The sequence below is a fragment of the Phalacrocorax carbo genome, chromosome 3 (genome assembly GCF_963921805.1).
Source record: "Phalacrocorax carbo chromosome 3, bPhaCar2.1, whole genome shotgun sequence".
Classification (NCBI taxonomy): domain Eukaryota; kingdom Metazoa; phylum Chordata; class Aves; order Suliformes; family Phalacrocoracidae; genus Phalacrocorax; species Phalacrocorax carbo.
Genome location: NC_087515.1, coordinates 9,022,430 through 9,047,147, shown reverse-complemented (window position 1 = coordinate 9,047,147; position 24,718 = coordinate 9,022,430). Strand labels below are relative to the sequence as shown.

Below are 24,718 nucleotides of genomic sequence, written 5' to 3'. Positions count from 1 at the left end.
AACTGGTTATGGTAAAGAGTATGTAAACAGGTGGCTATAAGGAAAGAAATAGCAAGCTGCAGACAGATGTGAGGAGAATACACCACAAATGGGAAAAAATAAAGACAGACTGGGAGGCGCTGAGGTGAGTCTCCAATAATCCCTCTCAGACCAGCTTTACTGATAAACCAGCACTTCTGTGCATAAACGCTGGAGCATTATGCCCTGCAGGCATGCCCAGTTTTCATCTAGCTAATCTCAGGGCAGAAGTACCAGAATAGCAGGATGCCAGAGATGCAGGGCAGGCCCAATAAACCAACTGTGAGCTAGAAAAGGGAACGAAGATTTCTGGATGTGAGGCGTTAGTAGTTCTTCAGTAGAAGAGAGTGATATTTTTTTCATGGAGCAAGCTATAAAATAAAAGCTGTGGTTTTGCTTTTCCTCAAACTACTACCTGTGAATCCGGGTGGAGTCTGTCAAGTCGGGTCAGGTACGAAAGTAAAACCTGTCACTGCTAGAATGTATATTGTCTATTAGATCAGCAGCTCTGAGGCTTCCAAATTAATCCAGAACATCAGGATGCTCAAGAGCAAACCTTTTCTCCAAGACAACTGAAATCACATCACCCACTGCCCCAGGACCCCTTGCCAACAGACATCCCTGTTCTTCCGCTCTTGTTCTTGGTTATGATGAGTTTATAATATGTCATTATCTACCTTGGTACAGTGGTTCCAACCAGCAGGGATGAGGGAAACCTTTCTCAGCATATCCTACGGTGTACTGATTAACTTGTTCAGCTGTGAATTGAGGGACTGTGGTATAGATCTGTTCTTCTGATTAAAAGAGAAAATAGGTGTGAAACAGGTCTTCTACAACCTGGATAAATGCTTTCCTCTCTGAATGATTTAGTAAGATGAAAATTACAGTTTCTCTTCTCTGGTGGTTTGGAAAATTTAGACTAATTTTCTCTGGGTTTTTTTCTCACTTATATCAAAGTGGGTTTGTATTAAACTAAATTAGATCTCAGTTTTTTCCATTTGAAGTGTTTTAAAAAAAAACAGTAACCTTGGTTCTGTCTAGGGATTGAACCTGAGAAGATGACCTTGTAATTCATAACCTGATTTGTTAAGACAGGGACTATAAGAGGCTCCTGATCAGCGATGATTTAAAGTGGGTTATACCTGCTGCAGGAAGCATTTGTTAAACTAGAAAGTGTAGAAACTTTGTAAGGGCAATCCCTCTGTACTATTCCTTTAATTAAGTGTAAATAACCTAATATAATGAGTCGTTATTCTAGTCTGATGGGGGAAAAATAAAAGTGGAGCTGTATACACAAGAAATCCCTAAACTCAGCTCTGCATTTCTTTGACATTGGAGTTTTCTTTCCAGAAAACTTTCAATACATGGGCACTGTATGAAAGCCCTAAATGCTCAGCTTAAAAACATTGGCTATTTAGCTTGCTCTGTAGATTTGATAGTGCAAAATTGCTAATGCCTTTGGCAGTCTGCCACAGACAACATGAATAATGTTAGAAACACGCCTGCATTCACGTACAATACAGATTAAGTAATAGCAAACCAGCATTTGCTATATGTAATATTTTTTGTGGAACACTTTATAGTTTGCCTTTGAGTAGTAAGCACAGATATTCTTTGTTTGCCTCACTTATTGACAGCCCCAGGTATTGTGTGAAAATACAGCGCACATACACTTCAGCACTACTGGAGTGATGCCTCTGGCTAAGTGCTTTGCCTTGAAGTAACACTGGCAACCACAGGTGTCATAGCCCTGGCTCAGAGGCACAGGGAGCGGTGGTGACAGCGTGCTCTGTGCTCCCCCCTGGCCAGCTCAGCCCCTCGGGTTTCTCCTTGGCAGTAATTAAGATCTAGTCACCTGCAGCTTCCCGAGGGGGTGAGTAGGGAAGCTTAAGGTATAGGTCAGGGAGCAAGAAAATCTCATTGCTTGCCACAGTAGCAGAGAGGGGAAAATGAGCTGTTTCTCAGGCATTTAAAAACTGAAATTCTTTTGAGGAATTTGCATGGGGAAAAAATCCATATTTTAAAAAAATAAATTAATTTGAGAAATCAGGAATCTTCCTCTACCTCAAGTACTAGCATCTACATTGCAGAGAAAAAAGAGGTGAACATGCACTGATAATGTTGATGGGAGCAAAGAGGTCCTTTAAGGATGACTTTTGTCTTTAATTTCTCATGTGCATGTGGGATTAGTGACAGTGGCAGACTGGTAGTCTGAGCAGGACACCTTCGTGAGAGAAAGATAGCCTGGTGCTTAGCTGTGGTCTCCAGTCTGGAAGGCTGAGATGAAGGGATCTCATTCGCAGCAAATGTGCTTGTTGCAAATTTATGATGTTTTATGGAAATACAGCTAGAACAAAACAGACCAAATTCAGTTCATATACTACACCAGAGAGCCATCAGATGGTATTTATCTTCACTTGTAACCTCTTAAACTAGACACCGTTTAATATCTCTGAGTTTAAAACCATTATCTCTTACATTACCCACACCCTTTCCAGCTGTCTTCTCCCACTTAGCTGGAAGCACTTGCTCAGCAGTGTCCTTTAATGTTTTCCCCCTCCAAACCAGTAACATTAGACCATTTCATGCATGAGATAAGAAATGTGAAGACCGTTGAACACAGCACATTTTCACAGTGGCTCAGTCTGATGTCAGTTAATATGACTTAGCAAATTATGGTCTGGAGATGGGAATTAAAACTCTTTAAAACAGCTTATTCAGTTCTTATAAGTGAGGGCTAGACTTCCTAGATGGTTAAACAGATGTAGAGTCTTGCCGTGTTAAAACCCATCCCTTTATTGATAATATATCATTTAATTTTGTCATAAATAAATTTTTCTATATGAACAGGTAAAACTTGTTATGTACACAATAGCTCTACTGTGCCAGACCAGAAGTACATCCAGCCCTGAAAGGCACTATTTTTCTCATTATGAACGAGCTTCAGTGCAGTGTCAGCTGTGGGATCTCATGTTCAATGCAGTCACAGAAGAAATCCTGATTGTACTTTTGAAATTTACCTACAGGTTATTCCTAAAACTTAAAACCATAAAATAGCTACTCGGAAAGAATCACAAAGCTTCTTGTTTGACAAATACAAACAATAATAAAAATAATAAGTAGTTGTAGAAATGAGGGCTTTTTCCTTTTCAGGAAAGAGATGGCTAATTCATGTTTGACTAAAAAGAACTGATGAAATAATTAATATTTTTAGTTTGGACTAGTAATTAGCCCAAAAATCTAGTTTTAGGTTTTTAAGGAGTGATGACCAGGCTAGTGAGGAAAAAAGAGCATCTGTAGGACACACCAGTGAGGACTGGCCTCTGTGTCCTGTTCTGCAGCCGCTGGAGCTAAGCTGCTGCGCTCCGTGCTGGAAGAGAAGAGCTGAGGAGTAGCACTTGCACAGCCACGTTCATCTAAGTGAGGAGCCAGCGCGTACCATTCAGGTACTAGGCTAGTGTCTGCCATTTCCCAGCTGACAAACAGTTACCTGAGCCTTAAGCTGTTTGCAGGAATGAGAACTGCAGAGGGCTATAGGAACCTGAGGGGTCACGCCTAGGACAAACAAACTAAAAATATTTGTCTAGTGCATTGATGCCTTGGAAAATCTTATGAGTTACCCCACACTTCAGATGGTTATTCAAGTTTAAACTACCCCATCTGGCCAGAGTCTGTAGGTTAATTACAAATGAGAGCAGCTCATCAGTAAGTGTAAAGATTAGTGTGAAATGAGAAAGAAATTGGGAGTGTCAGCCAATTCGGAATGAGCCAAAATAGGAACGCAGTTGCTCAGCCACTGCTTCCCGTCTATGGACTGCTCCAGGGGACAGCATGGCCCTAATGAGAAATGAACAGAGGACCCCAAATCCCTGTGATAGGCAGAAGGATTTTCCTGCACGTGCAACCACTTAGCACTGCAGCTGTGCTAACAACTCATGCCCCACATTCAATAAATGCTAACCTCCTCCCCTTCCCCACAAGTCTGAAAGAGAAATACACCTGCACAGGTGGTGAGAGCCGCGTCCTGTGCTGCTGTGGAAATCAAAGCACAATCCTGACACCCTGAGCGGTGCGAAAGCAACTCCCCCGTGCTAGAGGAGCAAGAGCTGCCTAATCTTGGAAAGGGACTTACTGTTTCCACTCCTGTGCCTCTCCAGATGTGCTTCTGTCAGGGGCTGTGTATATACCAGGGCTGTGTGTGGCGCACTGCGATGTCTCTTGGGAGCTTTCCCTGCTGGTGCCGGCTGAGCTGCCGGCGTGCTGCAGGTGCGTCACACATGACCCGATAGGGAATGGTGAGAGCAAGGAGGGTCGATTCTCACTCTGCATCTCATTTAGCTCACAGTGGGGTTCACACCGTTTCTCTGTTACACCCGGTCAGACGAGTGGCATTCTCATTTCTAGTTCTACCAGTATCAGTCCTGGGGCGTAGCATCTGCGCTGGCAATAAAGAAACTTGAAAAAGGAGCCATTGAGGATGCTTAGCAGAATGGAAGAGAATTAATCTCCTAAAAGGAAAAGACTTGATCTTTCTCTACCATACATTTCAGCTCTGGCCACTATATAAATTTTACATTGATTTCTTATAAGCCACTTATGTACCGAGGTTGTGGCTGACTTGTTTGCCAGATTATTTGAGGCGTTAGTGTTCTGCTGTATAAATAGGTCAGTCAGCACATTTGTATTTAGCAGCTCATAAATCTGCACAAGGTTTTGTAATTTTCCCCTAAATTCTCTAAAAGTACAGCTGGAAGGGCAACTTTATGCTAAACAGTTAATACGCTAAGGTAGGGATGCGAACACTGAGGCCAATTGATTTGAATCCTTAGGTGTATTTGCTCACTCCAACTGCTGTGCTGCCTCCTCATAGTACGGCTCCCTTGTCAGGGTATGTCCAGGGGTTTCATTTTGGCTTCTGTATTATTAGAAATATTGTTAAATAGTTTCAATTAATATGTTCAAAGTGAACCAATACAGCCAAAAATCCTAATCCTGTTTAGAAATTTGGCCATATACTTCTTAATGTTGATGGCAAGAATATATTGAAAATATTAAGGGTCTCCTTTTCATTCTTCAGACAAACATCTACTACTTCTTCTGACTTTTTTTTCCAATTGTTCTGTAATCTCATTAGCACAGGAAACATTTTCCTACGTGTGATGACTGATATGCTACACTTCTCAAAACTGGCCTGTTAGATAGATTTCCCAAATCAAAATCTGGCTTATGGAAATGCTATTAGTATTGAAGTAGCTGGGCTCCGCTCTTAAATTATGGCCCACAAGGTATGATCCTTACATTAGTCTCTAAATCGAGTAACTCTGAAAATCTCCTAGAAGTGACAATTATGAAAATCCTACTGTACAGATCTAAAGGAAAAGTACACTCTGGAAGAGAGTTTGAAAGAAATACTCTGTAAACTGGAAAATAATAAATCCCTCCAGATCTGAATAAGAAGGTGGGATAATTCTGTATTTGGGGCTCCTATGGATTCTGTATGTTAAAAGCTTATTTTCCCAGAGAACTAAGTATGACTCAGAATAAACATAAACGAAGATCTCTTAAGGAGCATGTATCTTCCAAGTTGTCACTTTTTCAACTATAAGATAAGTTAGAAATACTACCTGGAAAAGAGCATATGTTATTGTTCAGATGGAGACTTCGTATCTTCAAGAAGTGTAATATTCTCTGGGCAGGGAGGGGAGGTGGAGGAGAGGGCCATCCAGAGAAATCCTGATCACTGCAGGGCTTAGGAGCAAAAGTATCCAAAGATGAGCAATATCTAGGGAGCAAGTGGTGCAGAATACAGAAAAAAATTGTCATGACAGCTCACTGTGTCTGTAGGGGAAAATTCAAATAATATATAGAGTGAGATCATACAAGTCAGGTCAACTAACTAACAGCTAGGTTTTGGCCTGCTTTTAGGTCAAAACTTTCTAGTTTATGTGATATCACAGTTCATTCCTGAGATGCTAGAATTTGGTTATGGTTCATCCATGTAAATGCCAGGGAATGTACAACTCCTGAATAATCAACTGTTGCAGATCAGAATAAAAAAATATTTCACAGATCTTATCCCACAACAAGAGCTTGCGTGGCTATCCAGTATGGTATGGAGCAAATTGTTTTAACAGCTAATAGAGTGCTCCTGGTTTAATTGTTTTAATTAATTGTTTTATGCAGTTCAGTACAAAAGGGAACTCATATATGTTTACAGAAAGTGGACAGGCCTGCAGACCCGTAAAATTAAGCACAAATATCTTCATCAAAGGCAAAGATAAGCATATGCTCAATATTTTCCCAGATTATGCCAAGGCTGACAATCATGAATTGCCTAACAAAACACTTAATCTTGGGCAAGCTGTTTTAAATTGTATTCCAATGCCACACAGCTGTTGAGACTTTTTGACTACTTGAAAAGATGTCTTACTGTAACAGCTTACCTGTTACATTAGAGGAAGACAATTTAAGGCTTAACAATTGGCAAGAAGCTGTGACTTTAATGTAGGTAGAAAGTGATAGCTAAAGCTAGACACAGGGACAAAAGCGTGCCAGGAAGGACATTTTCTGTCTTTCAAAGTAGCAGGTATTAATCCTGCCAGGTGATATGGTGAACCTGAGGGAGGAGCAATCTAACCCAACGTTGCCAGTCATGAATTCCCTTCAAAAGTATATTTTAGGGGAACTATTCATCCTAATTTGTTCATCTTGCGTTTCAGAGCGCAAAGTATAGTATAGGTGTTCTTACTTCTGTGGAGACCTGCTCTGATATATTGCATTTGAGCAAATGCTCGAAACCAACTTGCAGATCCCTAAATTTAATTGATAAGGACAACAGATATTAACTCATGTATTTCCACTGAGTTGTAATACAGCAGATGACTTAATGACTCATTGATACAGCAGAATAAGTTCGTTTACCCTTTACTGCATAACATGTAGCATCTCTCCATAGTTACAGTATTTCTTACTGTAGCTTCTTGAAATCAGTTTGATTTTTCTGAGTTGTGCACTTAAAATGAACAATACAATAAATGTAAGTATTAAATATCTAACTGGAGAGTTAGACAGAGCCACTTTCTATTTAATGTTTTATGATCTATTTATGTTACATTATCAGGATATGCCTGTGGCACTTTGAGGAGTGATGCAAGCTTGCTATGCCAGCTCTGCCTCTGTTGGATCAGAGCCACAGTACGATGGCCCTAGGAGAGCTAACTCCTTTATGTGGCCTTAGGAGAGCTAATACCTGTTATGTGGGTTCATGGCTTTTGTCTGGCTCAGGTAAAGCTCAAATCTGCCTGAAATATACCATGGTGACATACCCTACACCATCCTTTTCATGCTGCAGACTTAACACTTGCAGCACAGTCATTATACCTTATTAAAAGAACTTGCTAAAAAAACTGAAACCGCATCCTTGCAACAGGAGGAACAATAAGGAAAATAACGATGTGGCAATCCAAACCCCTTCAAAGCAGTGTTATGCAGTCACATGTAATATACCTGACCAACGCTCCTTATAAATAGTAAATACGGTCCCAGCAAACCAATAGCTGCATTCATGAAAAAGCTGCTTTCCTGCCTCTATGCAATCTGCCTCTTACTTTCTTACCTTAACTTTAAAGTAGCCTTTTGTCTTCTGTGACAGAGCTACTGCAGTTTGCACATTCACCTTTGTAGCACGAGGCGCCCTCACTTATGGTAGCCTTCTTTAAGTTCTGGGTATGACCGACAGCAAAAACCTCAGCATTAGTTGCTCATCAGCCCAAACCAATCCCCTTCAAAAATGGCCTTTACATTTGCTGGCTTATTCTGTGAAACAATCTGGCTGGCTGGCAGTGCAGGTGTTTAAGCGCCAGGGCTTCCTGTGGTTTCAGATTTGACAGACTCCAGTTGGTGCCCCTAGTTATTTGACAGTGATGTGGCAACACTAAGTGGTTGCTGATGAACAGGTCTGCAGTGATCATGCCTCTGTTTTCTGTTTTTGTTTTTTGTTTTTATCTTTTCCTCAGGGGAAATCGCTCACATCAAAGAGGTTAACCAGTCTAGTGCAGTCCTACTAAAAGGATCACCTTGTAGCATGGAAGCAGACTCAAATCATTATACATACTTTGTAGCTCACTGATTGCCTGACTCAGAGGACAGTAGAACAAGATGTTGCATGAGCAAGGACCTGACTTATTTTCTTTTGTGTATACTAAGGCATTACAGACTCCGAGGGACTCTCTAGCCTTTCGATGCCTCCATTTCGAAAACTGTCTGCTCACTTCCTCCTTCATATCAAGCTGGATCTGTGTCTTTTTATTTTCTGCAAGCTCAAGTACAGTGAAAAAAAAGCTTCTGCTAGGCACAGTTTATTAAAAAAATACGTCAATCAAAAACTGGAAGAAATGTAAAAAATGCATATATTAATAAATATACATATGGCATCACATTTATTGCACAATAAATTAGCACAGAAGGTTTCATTTCACTGATGTATTCACATTGAGAAAGAAAGCCTGTGTCTTTGTCTGTTGTCTGTATATTCTCTGTTAATGTTTCTTGCATTTATTTTTATACCATATTTAAAAAAGAACACCTTTTACTCCAGATGTATTAAAGTTGATCCTTTCTCTGTAAATTTGTGTATGTTTATATTGTTGTTTTATCTTTCATTAAAAGATGCAGAATCTCTTTCCTTTGGGAAGTTTGAGATTTTAATATTGAATCTGAAGATTAGTCAAGAGCAAAACCATCCCCAGAAGTTACGCACCTTGTGCTTTCTAAAAGTGACATGAAATGGCATTTTCTTTCTCTCAGTGACACCTAATCAAACACACTTTATTGATAATCATTTACTTTTTATTTTCTTTTTATCAAGCTAGCAGCAGAGAGACCTTTCCAGCTTGCTCATCACCACATAAGCAAACCTTTCTTTAAGCGAGGCCCATAGTAGCACAGCCTGCACAGCGACCCAGTCGCTACGCAGGACCGCATTGACTGAACTGCATTTCCTTAGGAACGACATGAACAAAGCTGGCTGAGAACACAAGTGTATACTTGCCAAATAGGAAGGACAGTGTTTCTTTCTCCTTGCTGTCACTTGTGAAACAATGCAATGTTTTAAGCTGAAAAGGTAGTGCTTTGGGAGTGCTAAGTATACGGTCTGTAGAGCAAACCTTGCGTAGCAACGCAGGAGGCTGTCATTTTAATTCAGGGGCTCTATTCAGGTGTGCTGTCGTATGTCTGCTGCTGAGGTTACTCACACAGAGACCTGTTGACAGGTTTATGAGAGCATGTAGACGCTGTCCATGAGGCAGCAGATGTGGAGCTTCTGAAGCTAAACTGAGCTGCAACCAGAAATCTCTCCTCGGCTTAAGAACCAGCACTTCTGGCTGATAGAGATGACGTAAGGTTAGTAGGCAGAATCTCTGAGCGATGATGGGAACCAAATCAAACAACAAAATGCTGATACCTCCAGGGCATCGTAGGGTGCTTAGGACAACCAAGCCTTTCTAGCAATGTGCAGGACAGACTCAGGACAGCCAACTCTAGTACCATCTGTCATACTGACTTTGTTTTGATATTGAGAAACAGGAATCTTGTTTCAAAGGGACTACTAAAACTGAAAATGCACACCCTCCTACACGCACACACACACACAAAGTGAGACAGTCCTAGACACAATCAGACAATACATTTGAATTCATTAATGCTAGAGTCATCTGATTTAACATCGGCTACCTGCCTGAGTTGTTGCCGCTGGGACAGTGCTCCTGCACAGAGCAGCTCTGGGCAGAAGGGAGCTGAGCTGCCTTCTGCAAGGAGTGCTTGCTTTTCCACCGGCTCGGTCAGTAGCCCGGTGCAGCCGCAGCCCTGACTGCAGCATCTCTAAAGAGGTAGTCTGAATGGACCCAGGACAAAGTGCATTACAAATCACCATGAATGGCTGCTCCCCAGGTTCTGCTCAGTTGGGGTTTCTGGAGTTCTTTGTTTTCACATGCCACTATGTTTCTGGTTTCTAGCTCGGATGATAATCACTGCTTTGAAGTGTCTCAGTTTTTGTTAGCACAATTCTACTAAGCTTTTATCAGAAACACTGGAAATGCCCCATGAGAGCCTGATTTTATCAAGAGCTCCATCTAGGTCAACTCAAAATACTCACAGTCTAGGAAGGCCAGATGAATTTTAATAAATAGCCACATTGAACCCCAGATTGTAAACTCTGAGATTTAATTTTCCTTTACCACAGAAATGTGAGCTCTGAGGCATGAACTTGGGGCCAGACAATCCACAGAAATTTGAGCTCTGTTTCACTTCTCAGTGCCAAAGAAGGATATTTATTTCCAAACTCCTGCTGCCACCAATTGCATCAGCTGGTATATCGCCTGCTTTGCTTTAGGCGTTAACTAATTAGATACCAGTTTCTGCTTTGAAGAATCACTCCCTTCAAATAACTAATGTTTCAGATTCATGCATTAGGTATTTTATGCAACTTTACCCTAAGAAATATTTTTTTCCCAAGTCACTTTGCAACACCAACTGGCCAATAAATAGATGTGGAGGATTCGTACTCTTGAACCCATTTTGTACTTATCCTAGTTCTTTCCCTTCAATAAATCTGAAGTTTCTGTTGAATGGCTGTGTTTCCCTGTACTTGCACAGGATTTAACACAATTCTATAAAGTAAAAATATGCATTACTAATGAGGATTTTGAAGTAGTCGGGGACCTGTATTAAGTTTCATAACTCCACTGTTACATGAGTGAATTGGCCCAAACAAAATCTATCCTACAACCAGTTGATTTTTAAGGAGTTTGTCTGCAATCTTTTGATATTTCACCTAATCACTGTCATCTGCCAGTGATACAATTCGGGGACTGGAAACTCCAAGCAGCCACAAACTTCCTTTTTCTTCTCTACAGAGGAAAACTAAAAGTTTGCTTCCAAATTTATATGAAGGCCCACTTCCAAGAATCAAGATTAACGTGCAACCACCAAACAGCTGAAGTATGACTTTGGTTACACAATGGTATACCCATTAGGCATTCCAATGAGGCCACAAATCTGCTAAGGGAAAAAGGATCAAGAGAGAAACCCAACCCGAAGGGACCACATTTCTTGTCTCCTGGGGAAAAGCCATCAATCAGTGCCTCCTGGCTCTGCCCAGGAAGCTGAAAACATCCTCTGCTGGGGGATATTAATTGTAATATTCATTAAAATAACCACTTGGAGCTGAGCACTTCCATCTGAGAGTTGGGGTTCATCAGACAGTCTCTTTCTTCATCCCTGTGCGTAAAATAGTTCTTACACCTACAGGGGAAATGAGTGTTTGCTGGTGCTGCTGCGCCCTTGGTTTTGTGCTCCCAGACCAGCCTGGGAAGGAAAATGGCCAGTGGGAAAGGCAGGAGATTCCCTGGTGCCTACCTGACAATGGCAATATTCATCCATTCTACTGTAAGATGCAATTAAAAAGTGTCCTGAAACCCTACAAAACCAAAGAGGGAGGAAAAAGACCTTCAACAGTGATGAGAGAAATTGCAAAATGCTGAGCTGAAGCAGTGGTGGAGACTGGCCAAGAATTAATGAGCTGAAGGTGCATACAGGAGTAAGAACTGGGACTTAACTGTGGTGACCAGAACAGAACTGACAAGGGAGGAGAACTGGGGAACTGAGGAATTAAGAGCAAAAGAGGCTGAATACAGCTGGTGGTTTGCCAGCCCGTTGGTCATGGCTCTGCAGGGTTGAAATCAAAACCAAAAAAATCAGACAAGATCAACTGTGGCTCACCCTTTAAAACCCAACAATACCTTTTTCAGCTAGAAAGCAATTGATACCAAGTATCTAGAACTGCTTTTTTTCAAATTGTACCCCTAATATTGTTTGAAACTGTGAGACATAAGTGCCAAATGGTCCCCCAAGAAATAAGAAATAGAAGGGCAAAAGCCAGATCCAGAAAATGAGACCTATATGAATGCATTTAGGATGTTTACTTATTAAAAATAAAGCCAAAGCAGGCAATTGAAGTGAGAGAAGGCTGTTTTCTTTAAGAAACTAGAATGAGGAGATGGGAATGACCAGCTACTTATTTATGGCTCTTCCAATTATTTGTCTTTATGCCAAATGATTAACAGCTGTTTGAATTTAGATTTTTAAATTACCATATTTTTAGTGTCCCTTCTAGCTAGAGATGTTGTGCATAGAACTACTACCAGACTTATTAACTTACGTCCATAAAACACAGGAATTTTGCTAAGAGAAAGTTAATAGCTATAGGGACCTATAAAAAATAAGGTTTTCATCCCAAAGTGTTAAAAAGAAATTAACAACAGTTTCTTTGAACGTATTCTGTGTCCACAATTCATTTAAGCAATTTCCTAAGTGGTTGTGAATCATACCAAGCTGCCTTTTGATCTAACTGTGCTGAACAGATTAATGCTTTTGTCTCCTGTGAGCTGAAGATAGCCTGAGGTCCCAATATCAGAGGTGGAGGGGAAGAGAGGACAATCTCTCTGGGGCCGGGCTCTCCCTCCTTGTGCTCTCCTGCGCTGTGGAGTCCTCAGGTGACGTACGTACAAATAAACGGGTTTTGTTTGTACAGATGTCGGCTTGAGGGCTGCAGAGTCTCTCCAGACAGTCACTAGCTCTGCACTACAAAGTTTTTTCTTAATATCTAAACTAAATCTTCTTTGCTTCAATTTATCCGTTTATTTTTGACCAGGCTGCTACAATCACTATAATCAAATGTTCCCTACCTTTTTGCTCAAACACGTAAATGGCCATCGCATCATTATAGTCTCCTTTGGTTTTCTCACCAGTGCTTTCTGAAGCGCTGAGTGACCCCACTGCTCCCCTCCGGGCCGGGGGGTGTTACAGCTTTCTTGGACGACAGTGCCCAGAGCAGGCTGCAGGGCTCCCAGCCAGGTTTTACAGGAGGAGGGCAGAGGATTACTGCTGCACTCCTGTCTGTACATACAGCTATGGGGCTTGCCCTTTTTGCAGCAGATGGCCACTACTGAATTGTCCCAGTTTATATGGCACGGTGATGCTCAGCTCCTCTGCAGTGAAACGTAGATGGCTGTTCCCCTTTGCGTGTAGCTGACTCGTCTTGGGTCAGTGAGGTGCAGCCAGTTGTCCATTGAGTAGTATCCTCATTTTTCAAACCGTCTTTCTCTTTTCCCATGGTCACTTTACTTTTTTGATTCTAACCAGTGAAATACTTGTAGTCCCTTTACCTGCGGGTATCTTTATGTGTGGGTGAGAGTGAGGAATCTGCTGGCCTGATTCTTTAACACAAAAGCTTGCATGAGAGTGAGTAACACCATCACTATTTGCCATAAGGGATCTGTATGTGTAAATTGTTAAGAGAAATTGCCGTGGTGATAAACTCTGGGAACCTGCTTAAATGCTAGATGGCAGTCCTTATTTACAAGTGTGGACATGGACAGTAAATATCAAACAATATTAAGGTGCAATTGTAAATGTTACCTTGTTAGTGGCATTTGCACAATTTTTATTGTACTTTTTCTTCACTTCCAAATATATTCTGCTGCGTTCGCCTTCATTGGCTCTTTTTTTGATTGGATTAGATTTTGAAATCTCTCATTAGATTCATCACATATGTCAGCTTTCAAGAGAGTTACTATTTACCACCCTTCCTTGTAACCTTGTGGCTGCTTCTTTCACATATGTATCACATAAATGAGGCATTTCGTCATTCATGTAACTTTTTTATCCACCTCTCTATTCCTTTATCCCTTTCCTTTTTAAAAGATGTGTGGCAATGGCGTATTTACTGTAACTTACTTTTCTACCTTTTTGCTGAGAGGCATGTATAACCTGAAATCTATGACCTTTTCTGAGTTCGTCTCTTCTGATGCGCTGTTCTTTATATGACTCGTCTTTTCTTTTAGACTTTCTTTCTTGTCTCCCCCTCCCCCTCAGTATGTCTTTTTTAGGATTCTCCATCTTTTATGATTCTTTTCCTTTGTTCCTCTGATCCTCACTCCATTGATCCCTTCCACATGTTTTTACAGTGCCCACTACCTCTCTTTACACTTACCTCCCCTCTTTTATCTTTCTTAGAATGGAAAGAAATTACAAGAAAAAAAGAGAAAGTGTTAAAGGGAAGGCAGGTGAGCACTAGGGCCAGGGCTGATGCAGATGCAGAATGTGCCTCTGACTGTGGCCTGATCTCAGGGGACCGTCCTGCCCACTCCAGCCACTGGTGACCCAAACTCCCCTCTCGTTGAGATGTTGGTGGAGATTCAGACATAATCACACAAAGGCATTTTTAAACACCTAAGGTACTTCCTAAGCTCCTCTGTGCATCAGCCCGTCTCTTAATGAAATCTTTACTTTGACTGGCAGTGGGGTTAAGGTAGCCATTCAAAAGCTAGTCTGGCATGCCATGGTATGGCAACAGGCCACAGGGTGGCTGTTAGTAATGTTACCACCTTTGTTTAAACTGTTCTCCAAGTTTCTGTAAAACCAGGCTTCCACATCTCTCCGGGACCCCCTGACCTGCCTGGGTGTCTGCACAGGAGCATGAACCTGCCAAAACAGAAGTGGAAACCTGGAGCATCTGACCTTTCCTTTCTTCCCTCCCAAATAAACTTGGCCCCCAGTGCTTTCCTTCTCATTTGTTTTCCTCACCCTTTTCTGTCACCGTTGGAAACCCCAGGCACAAGGGAGTAGCTGTAGCTGCTCTCTCACCACTGCTTTTGTGTGCAGGACAGGATTTTCACTTCTTTCTTTATTTTCTTCCTGTAATGAGAACACTTAACATGTCAGACTTTCATTATGTTCCAAAGCACTTCTTCCCAGTGCAATTCCTGTCATACAGACCCATATAATTTACTTTTTCTATGTATTTGCGTATTATTGACATTCAGATATTTTATTGGGAAAAAAATAACAAAACCAAAACCAAAAAAAAAAACAAACAAAAAAATGGAAGTTCTGAATTTTATATATTTCTTCTGATGTTGGTCAGAACTGAGTGGAACCACAAATTGACCTCTATTCTCTGCTCGAACCCCATTGCCCTGTTAAAATGGCACATCAGGATTCGCATCCGCAAGGAGCGCGGAGCATCTGCTGACCTTTTTGTGCCTCTGTTGGCATCTCCCACTGTTTCTGCCTTCCCCAAACTCTCAGTGTACTTCCACTGAAATCAGAGATGTGAAACCTGTACGACTGACTTTAAAGCGTAGTTACCCTTTGCTAGGCAGGTATGGTGTGCTTGCTAGCTGGATGTCGGTTGTGGCACCTTTCTGGGACAGTAGGGTGGAGTCAGGGTGGATTGTTTTGAAAGATGGTTTGGGCTCCTCCTGCCACTCCTCCTGCCCCAGACCTCACCATGTGCTGGGAATGCACCCTTGTCTCTAGAAAGCGTTTGAAGACACCTTCTTTCTACCAACAGCGTGGACTAGTGAGTGGCTTTGATCAGTTTGTGTCTTTTAATGAGAAAGAAAGAAACCAAGGGTTTGGAGGCCACAAGACCTCGAGGAATAAGAGGGAGAGAGTGTGGAAGGGGTGATAAAAAAGGGCATAAAGATAACAGCTGGGATAGTGACATCGAGGCCCACCACTGGCCTCTCATTATGGCTGTCACCTAGTTTCTGTATCCTGCGAGCACTCACAGATGGCTGCCGACCTCCTACTCTGTGCGCTTAATGCTGTGACCAGCGAAGCATCAGGAGTAAGTGGAAGAGGACCGGGAGACCACAAGACACACGTCTGTTTGGTGGCACTGCCTGACCTGGGGGTCAGCACTGGGAAATAAATGGCTGAGCTTTGGGAAGACAGGAGGACTTTGATCTATGTAACCCTCAAACCAAGGAGAGCCTGCTGTTTTTATTTTTCATCTAAATAAAGATTTTGAATGCGCTGCCCTAATTACATTGTTTTAAAAAAGAAGAAAGATGAGAAAGAAGAAACAACCTCTCCGTGCCCGGAGTGGTGTTGAAGTTTAAAGTTGCCCGTAGAAGCCACATCCTTTTCCAGTTGCTGAACGCTCCTGCACCAGGATGGCACTCGTTGCTCCTCATCACTGAGGCCTTGTGGTCTTGTGCCTACAGCAGCAGCGGCGGCGGTGGGTGCCTACTTCTTGTTGTTCTGCCAGAGAAAAGCTGTCTGCAGCGGTCAGCATCAGTCCTCCATGTAATGCAGAAATAGCTTCTTTTAACAGCTCTTTTTCCCGGCTTCTCTTACTTTCTTTTTTATTGGTGCTGGTGTGGTGGCTCCAGCACAGCCAGTGTATCAGCAGTGATCTGGTATGATGCTGCCAGAATTTTAATTCTGCTAAGGAAAAATGTGTAATCTGAATGGTACAACTTACTTTGACTTGTGTAGTGCTGAATACGAAAAATATTAATTATAGAAATTTATTGGATAGGGCATTTTTAGTATTCGTTATAGCCCATTATTTGAGAAATCTAAATAGAGCATAAAATCAGAAAAAAGGAAGGAAGTCAAAACAATTTTCTTTACCATAGTGAAGCAAATTAGTTTGGTGTTATCAAAAGTTTTATTTCCCCCCTCTCCCCCCCCAGATATTTCTGAAGTGGTCATAATTATTTTTTTTTTTTCTGGCTGAGTTTTGCTGATTTATGCACTGAGAACCGATATTCGTAGGGAACAAATAAACCCGATTTTACTTTCGTCCTCTAATCCCCCGCTACGGCGATGTTAGAAGTCGCTGGGCAGCAACCGCAAGTGTTGCTTCCAACATTAGCAAGGAGAGGCTGCGTGGGGAGCGCTGCCCTGGCGGGGGCCGTGGCCGTGGCCGGGGGCGCGGCGCGGCGGTCCCGCGGCGCGGGCGGCGTGGCAGGGGTGACACCTCGCGGGTGCGGGCAGGAACCGCGCCCGGCCGGGCGCCCACCCGGGCCAGCGGTGGCGGTTCCTCCAGGGGAGGGCGGGGGCGCGGGCAGCGCCCAGGCGTCCCCGGGGGACGGGACCGGGAGGCGAGAGGGGGTGGTCTGTGCGCTGAGGCTGATACCGAGCTGCGGTCCCGCAGTGAAAGGCGATGAGACCAACACGTACTTTACCGATCGCGTGGTCCGCAGCTAAAACGGGGGCACGGCACAGCTGGCAGTAGTCATTACTGGAAACACAAAACAAAACAAAAAAACCCACACCTTTCTAGAAAGACCATAGACTATTTTTTTAGTTTACACCAGAGGGCATCTCTGTTGAGACAGTTCCTGGGAACTGATGTCGCTGCACTACAAGGAATTCCTTCTAGGCCGCTGGGGTTGTATCACCATACATTTGGCTTGTCTCGCATTGACTTTTGTAGCTATGGGCACTGATTTAAACATGAAAAATCAGAGTGCTGTGCCACTGAATATAAAAGTAGCCCTGAACAAAGAAGAAACAACAGCAGCCACGGGACAAAGCCAGTACCTCGAGGTCTGATTTGACTCAGGAGACATGCAGGGGCTGAGGACTGATGGAAGAAGTATTTATACGGCTTTGACTGCAAGCGCCCAGGGAAGCTGGGGCATGTCCCTAGGAGGAAATCCCAGCGGAGAGCCCCCTTCCAGCAGGCTGCCCATGGGGAAGGTGAGCTTTGAAGTCATGCATGGGAGCACTGCTCCTGGCTGTTCCCCTCATTGCATCCAGGGCAATGGGATTGCAGTTCAATGATCTGTAAGCAAACAGGCTGGCCGGAAGGAAACCTGCTCCCATCTAGTTCTGGTTTTAGGGGAATCTCTTGGCAAAGGCTGAAATATCACTGGTTAACCACTGCCAAACTGCAGCAGTAGAGTCATTATGGCTCTCCACACTTCACTTGTTATCTGTATCTTGGTGACAATGAGAAACCAAGTCTAAAAACTGCTTGAATTTCATGGGCTTCCAGCTGCATAGTCAAATTACATTTGGTGGGTGCTGCAAATACATGGGTTTCATTTGCATTGATTCTGGGCTGCCTTTCCCCTCTTCTCCAGTGCCCTAGTCCACATGATGGGATTGCTGAGAAACTCTGACTCTGTATTTCAACCTTTTCCACCTCATTTTTTTGCATATCCCATTCCAGCTTTACCAAAGAGCCTGCAGTCTTGTCTGTGAGGCCAACAGGCAAACCAGGGCTACGCACCCTAATGACCTCAGGTGCTGAACCATTTTGGGGAGGCTTTTCTCTGAAGAACCATGTACATCGGGAGCTACTTTTCAGCTTTGAAACTCAGAGAATGAAAGAAATGCTTTTTCTCCATTAGTAAGAGAGCCAACTTTCATAACATAATGTTTAATGAAAAATATATTCAGTATTTTTATGTAATATTTTTTTCATGACTGGTATGGATGTTACGGAATGCAATTGTCCCAGCTTTAGGGGATGGAGCGAAAGTTTGTCTTTGCTTGGGTATATAGCACTCCACTTTGGGATGGTGTCATTTGATAATTCCTGCCACATGTTCTTATGAGTAGGATGTTTTTGTTTCCTTACTGTGTCTCCCCTCAAGTCCTCCTGGGTAATATTTCAGATGGTCACAGTAAAAAAAAAACATGTGACAACTTCCAGATGTTGAAATAATCAAAGCGATCTGCAGATCTAAGGGAGCACACCAACAAACAAATGAAGGCTAACTTGAAGGGCTGCAGTCTAGGTGATGGGTCACGTTCAGAGGTGGCATGGCAGGCTGAAGGATAGTATTTTCATATCTGGACAATTCGCTGATGTCTATGTCATTTGCTAAATATGAGGCAGTCTGATGATGTGGCTGAGCAGGCAGTAGAAACTGAGAACACGGGGCCTGGTCATGGTTTTCCCACAGCTTGGAGCAGCGCTGGCTTCCCAGGGGAGCCAGAAGGGCTGTCACGGTGCGGCAGAGCTCTGAGCTGAGCTGGCTGCTGGGCTCCAGCTTGTGTGACGCGGCTGGGGCTAAGAAACGTGACCATGCCCTGCTACCATCCACTGCATCTGGGGTTGCGTCCTCGCTGAGCTGGCGGTGCCTGAAGCAATGCGGCATTCAGCTGAGGGAGGGGAGGACACTTCTCAGCCCAGGGAAACACACCTGCTTCTGGCTTGCTCCTAGCTGGCTTGTACACCTGCTTAGGCATTGGTAACTGGGTTTTGGGAGTCCTTCGTCAAAACCATTCATCATCCCAGGTGATTTCTGTTGGTCCATCCTCCCAGCTTTAGAGAAACAGACAAGGCAATTGAAAGTGTACAGTGGGACACTGTATTCCTCTTTGGGAATGTAAACACATTTTTCATCAAGAAAAACAAAGCTTGCATTAGTCACTGGCAACCTGATATTTGTAGAGGTGAACGAGGGTGTAGAGGCTGCACGGTTGTGTGGTGCCGCATGTATGGAGCAGCAAGCAGGAACAGGAGGATGGAGGTTGCACGTTGCTTACTGCTGTTGCGCAGGCTGGGCAGTCCCGTCTCTGGTCACAGGAGGAACAATGTTCCCAACCCAAAGGATCCTACAGCAAGTCTGCTGACGCCTTTTCATGGCTTTTCGGCTGGCATTTCATGTGGCAGTGTCTCTGCTGCTGACGGCACATCCTTTGAAACAGATGTGCTCTGCACCTGCCTGCTGAGTGTGTAACTGGCACAGCTCTGCTGGAAAACTGTTTTACAAAGCCTTCCATGTGGAGCAGTGATGGGGGGGCAGGCATAATTATTATTGTTGTTGTTTTCTACTACTGCTGCTATTACTACTACTAATTTGTATGGAAACATTGCTGGGTCAAAACCTGGCTCAGCTGCTGATGGAGAAAGGAAGAGCTGACCACTTAGCGGGAGCTGCTGGAGTTTTGAACATTGCTGTGACTCCTTACAGGCTGATGCTTTTGAAGCATAGCTTTTTGGGAGATTGCTGCTGACTACTCTTTTCCCTCAGTACTAAGGCTTTATGGGACTTTTTGTGCAATCCTATATGGGTGTTTTACTGCTTGGGAGGTAATGGCGTAGCATGCTAGCCAATTCAGTTCCACACTAGGAAAAGGAACAACTTTGTGACAGTTTGTCCATCATCAAAACCAGCTTTTGTCAGTCGGGCTCTCCGTGTTGCATTCCCCAAGAATTTGGATGACTTCTGCCAAGATTATTCCTTGGTTTTGTTCAAAGAATCACTTTGTATGTGCATAGAGGGGGAAAGACCAATACACTGCTCACCTGGAAATTTAGACCATGATGCCTGTGTCCGTGGAGGACCCTGAGCCTGAGAAGAGCATTGGTAGCAGTGTGGGGGCGTTGGAGGAGGCACACCATGACACAGGAAAGCACCCAAAAGTGAGGAGGATGCTGTAACTCACGAGGACACTGGTACCTGAATGTGCTGCAGGGAAGGGAAAGTGGTGGCCATGAAAAATAATATCTGGGCCATATAACAAATGTTTATTGTGATGAGTCCTGATTCATGTCTATAAGACTGGGACACTAATGTCATCTTGTTTCACCCTGAAAATATTTGAAGGCCTCTGTTCTTCCAATAGCTGGAACATCGACAGCATGTGCTTCCATCATTTATAATGTGGTTGTCAAGACTGCAAGCTCTTTGGCCATATCCACAATCCACAATTACCTATGTATGGTAAATTAAAAATGGAAACCATTCACTGTACTGGAAGCTGACTCTAGAAGTCATCATCACGACCATCAGTGGAGAGACGTGATACAGAAAATAAAGCTATTGCATCACAAACCAGAAAACCCTGGGAAAAAAAAAAACCAGGGGGCATCTATGAACTATCTACCCATCTATTGGTCATCCATCCATCTCTCTACTAGTTGTTTGGATGTTTTTATTTAAAAACAAGCCAGGAAGCAGCACGGCGAGGTCTGGTTGGGGCAAGAGGAAAGCGGCTAAAGGACATTTTCCCTGGCTGGTAAATCTATGCCTGGTCTTCTTTCAAGACTTCATAGTTCAGAAAGAATTACAGTTTGTTTTTCAAAAGATGTGTCAGTCTGTTATGGATTAAGAAGACAATATGCCTTCCACATTTACTCTCCCCACAAAGATTGATTTTTGGAGGATTTGCTAGTCACTTCATTTCAGACACATTTCTTAACATGTTTGGATTTCTTTGTGGTTAAACTTAGATGCTGTCCTTCCTGAATCCTATAAGGCTTACTGTGCAGTGTTTGTCCTTTCATGGTCATTACTGATACATACCCGCTGATCTCATTGTGCTCTACTAAAAGCATTTTGTCAGGGTAAAAATTAAAAATTAAAATATTCTCTCAGAGGGAGGACCCCAAATACAATTTTGTAACAAAAATTCCGCAATCATTTCCAAACTGAACTTAATTTAAAATGAAACATAAATCTTTCCCTTTATTACTACCCAGATGTGATCTTCCCAAAGCTTCAGACATGCATAATCTCCCCAAATTTTCCAGCTATTTCAATATCCTGGCCTGTGGCTCTAGCACCCATTCAGGAAAATCTACAGACAAGGCCAATCCCTGACATCTCTATCCATTAAAATCAATGGTCACACATCTTTTACTTTACTTTTTCAGTTTTCACTCCCTTCCATTGCTTGCTTGCAGCTGAAGCTCCATTTTTGCCCTTTTGGATGGGAACTGGGGAAGTTCCCACTACTTTCCTCTTCCTCTTTCTCTCTTCCTGTTCTTCCTTTAGCGTCTCTAGCCTCTTTCCCTGATTTTAATAGCCATCCTTCTCATCTGTTGACTGCAGACCTTGGCCAAATCCTGATAAAGTCAACAGGAAGGCTTCCCCAGGGATTTTAAATGTGTTTCTATTGTGCTTTTTCTTTCCTCTCCATATTCTCCTTGCTGCCTGGCTGGCTGATTTAAAGAAATATTTTCAGAACAACTTGTCCTCAGTTGACTAAACTGGTAAATAATGGATAAATATAGTTTTGATTGGGAACAGCTTTCTGGCAAAGGATGGAGTCCAGCACTAAAGAAGAATTTTTCTCACCTTGAGTCATGGGGTCTGGTTGATTAAATTAGAACCATCTACTTAACCTGCCTGTACAACACACAAGTATCAACGATGTCCTTTAGCCGTACCGATACTTTGTGCTGCCTACACTACACTAGCTACAACGCCTGTGCAGAAATTCTATTTTGTGAAACAGAAATAGCCTGGGTTTCTGTCTTTCTTTGTATCAAAAGTAGCACAAATCTAATTTATATATTTAAGCAAAGGCTTGGGCTTATTTTTCCAAGTCATTCTTTTTATTTTTTTCACCATCTGGAAAGGAAACGTTGTTCTGTCATCAGTTTCAAGCTTCAACATGTATCAATTGTGTTATAAATTCCTCGGTGTGCTAAGGTTCACTGCCTACCTCCATCACCCTGTCCTGCTGTGATGGTACTGTCTTCTTATCAAAATGTACTTCACTGAGCCAACAGAAGGGATGTTGCTATGTTTGTTAGGCTGAAACTTTGCATATTGCACACAAAGCATAGAGAGGACATTTATAAATGTTTTTCTATGTGTTTATTCATGTGAAGGGGCTAGAAATATAAGTATTACAGTGTTCTCGATATAGTAAAAGTAAAAACCCTACTCACAACAGTAGTATGAATATAAGGCATTGTATCTTGAATTTTTATTGTAATAAATTATAGCAATAGTTCACACAACCCAGCTATTATCTCAGATTGTCTCTCTGCAGAATCACAAAAACAATCTGAGTCATCCCAGCTTGATTCATGTTCAGTTCCTGTTTGGGAAGGCTCCCCTCGCCATCAGACCGCCTGGTAACGTTTTGTTCTGTGAAAGCTCAGATTCTGTATGGCAGAACCACAGTCTATGGTGGGTTCTGCAGCATGAATCATGGAAAATATGCATCCCTGCTTATTTGTAGCTGGTTATTTTTGCAGAAGTCCATGTGGAAGAAGAGCCATGAGATTTTTTTTCTACGTGATACATGTGTCTTCTTGGCACTCTGACGGAAATTGCTTAATAGAGGCTTATCAAACGTATCAAAAGATTTTCAGCATTTGAAAGAGGGAAAAAAGGTGGAGTTGACACGTAGAGCTGAGACTGAGTATGAAATACTTTCAGAAAGAAAGTGAATTTGCCTTTGTGAATAAGGCAAGGCACCAGAGAGTTGTTTCCCTGTTTCTCTCAGGGTCCTCTTCTTGGTCTGTCACTCAATTCTCATGGAAATTGTATTTATCTTTGTTATGGCTTTCATTTCACCTATGTATAATATGTTATTTCAATTAGCACATGCAGAATATATTATTTCAATTAGTTCATGGAGCTGATTAATTAATAAATAATGTTGGCACTCTCACCTGAAAAGCATGATAGAAACAGAGAAAATTACTTCTACTTGCCAACCTTCAATCACCTGAGAGAGACCTCTCTGAGCTGCAAATGTAGCACAGTAATTCTATATAATATCTTGACATGAAGTGAATAATAATGGGTGACTTCAGGGGAACGAAGCTACGCAGAATAACGATGATATTAGCTAGCATTTCTGCAGTTGAAGAGTTCAGCAGTGATCAGTTTTGTTTCTGATAGTGTCCTGCAAAAATACAGTACTAATTTTACTATTAGTAGCAGTGTTTGTATTAAGGACCAGTAAGAGAATAAAATCTTCACTTAAAACATTGGCAGATGTTACAAAGATTAGGGTTATCATATATAACGAGGATTAAAGGAACTGTAGAAGAAAAATTCTGAAGTGCTCGGTCATTTGATGGCAGACGACTGAGCAATAGTCATTTATCTGGTGGGCAAAAGTAAAGTCAGACACAGAGAAACAAGGTGTAGGGGCTACACGTGCTACTACTGCAAAGCAGTGAGCTTAAAAGAACACGCCAGGTTGTGTCCAGGGCACCAGCTGGATTTGAACTTCAGGGGTAAAACTGGTGCAAAACTAATATGACCCCTGGGAATATGCAATTTTGGCAGGGAGGCCTTGTTTCCTGCATACGCGTGTTGAGCTCTGAAGCGTGGTGTTTGCTTCAGGCACTCCTAAAGGCTGCCTGAAAACCAGACAGCATGTGGGCATGAGCTCTGAGAGCAACCAAAAGACTGGAGAGCACCTTCTGGTAGAAGTTGTAGGTACGTAGTCTTTTAAACCTATCAAGAAACAAAGGATTACGGGTTACATATGGTAAGTATTTACTTGGAACACTCCAATCTAGCAAATAAAGATATAAAAAGATTTGGTGGCTGGAGCTGGACAAATGTGCAGGAGGAAAAAGGCTACGCATTTCACCAGGGAAATACTTAGCTACTGGCGTGTATTGCAGTAGGTTATTGTGGCTTTTCTACCATCAGTAATTTTTACATCGAGAATAGATGTTGTTGGGTTTTTTAATCTAAAAGATGTACTCCAGTTTAAACCCGACCAAATTCAAGGATGTTCGTGTCCTAAATTGTGTGGTTAGGTGACCACATGGTGACTCCTGGTTTTGTAATCTGAAAATCCATTTGCTATGACAAAGAGGGCTGGAGGAGCTTTTACTGTGATTGAGAATTCGGATTCATGGATGCTCATTGTGTTTACTGGGGTCAGCACTCACCTTTCTTCCTCCTCCTGAACCAGCTCAGCACTGACTGGCCCCGGCTGCAGAGCTGCACTAGGCAGACCTGTCCTGCCTAGTCCAAGGATGCTCCTTTTTCACTTATTTCTCTCCTCCCAGGCTGGAACCCCACATTCATTTTTCCGAGGAGCCAGGAGCCACCTTGAACCGGGGAACTTCTGTAGCGCTTTGAGAGTAACCATTCACAAAGACCTTACAGCTCTGAACTACAGCACG

The 24,718-nt window shown here is 42.6% G+C and overlaps 1 protein-coding gene across 4 annotated transcripts in view; it reads left to right on the top strand.

Annotated features, from left to right (window-relative positions):
- The window catches only part of RGS7 (regulator of G protein signaling 7), a 246,041-nt gene extending 237,356 nt beyond the window's left edge, over positions 1-8,685 (top strand). For 2 of the 4 annotated variants that reach the window (XM_064445775.1, XM_064445777.1), the window contains one exon: positions 8,034-8,172. Coding sequence is in view for 2 of the 4 variants with exons in the window: in XM_064445777.1 (XP_064301847.1) it covers positions 8,034-8,084 (51 nt within the window). In the remaining 2 variants the exon portion in view is untranslated. Of the gene's footprint in view, positions 1-8,033; positions 8,173-8,223 lie in introns of those variants that run through there. The other 2 variants (XM_064445778.1, XM_064445776.1) reach the window with 2 other exon arrangements.
- Positions 8,686-24,718: the final 16,033 nt, after the last annotated feature.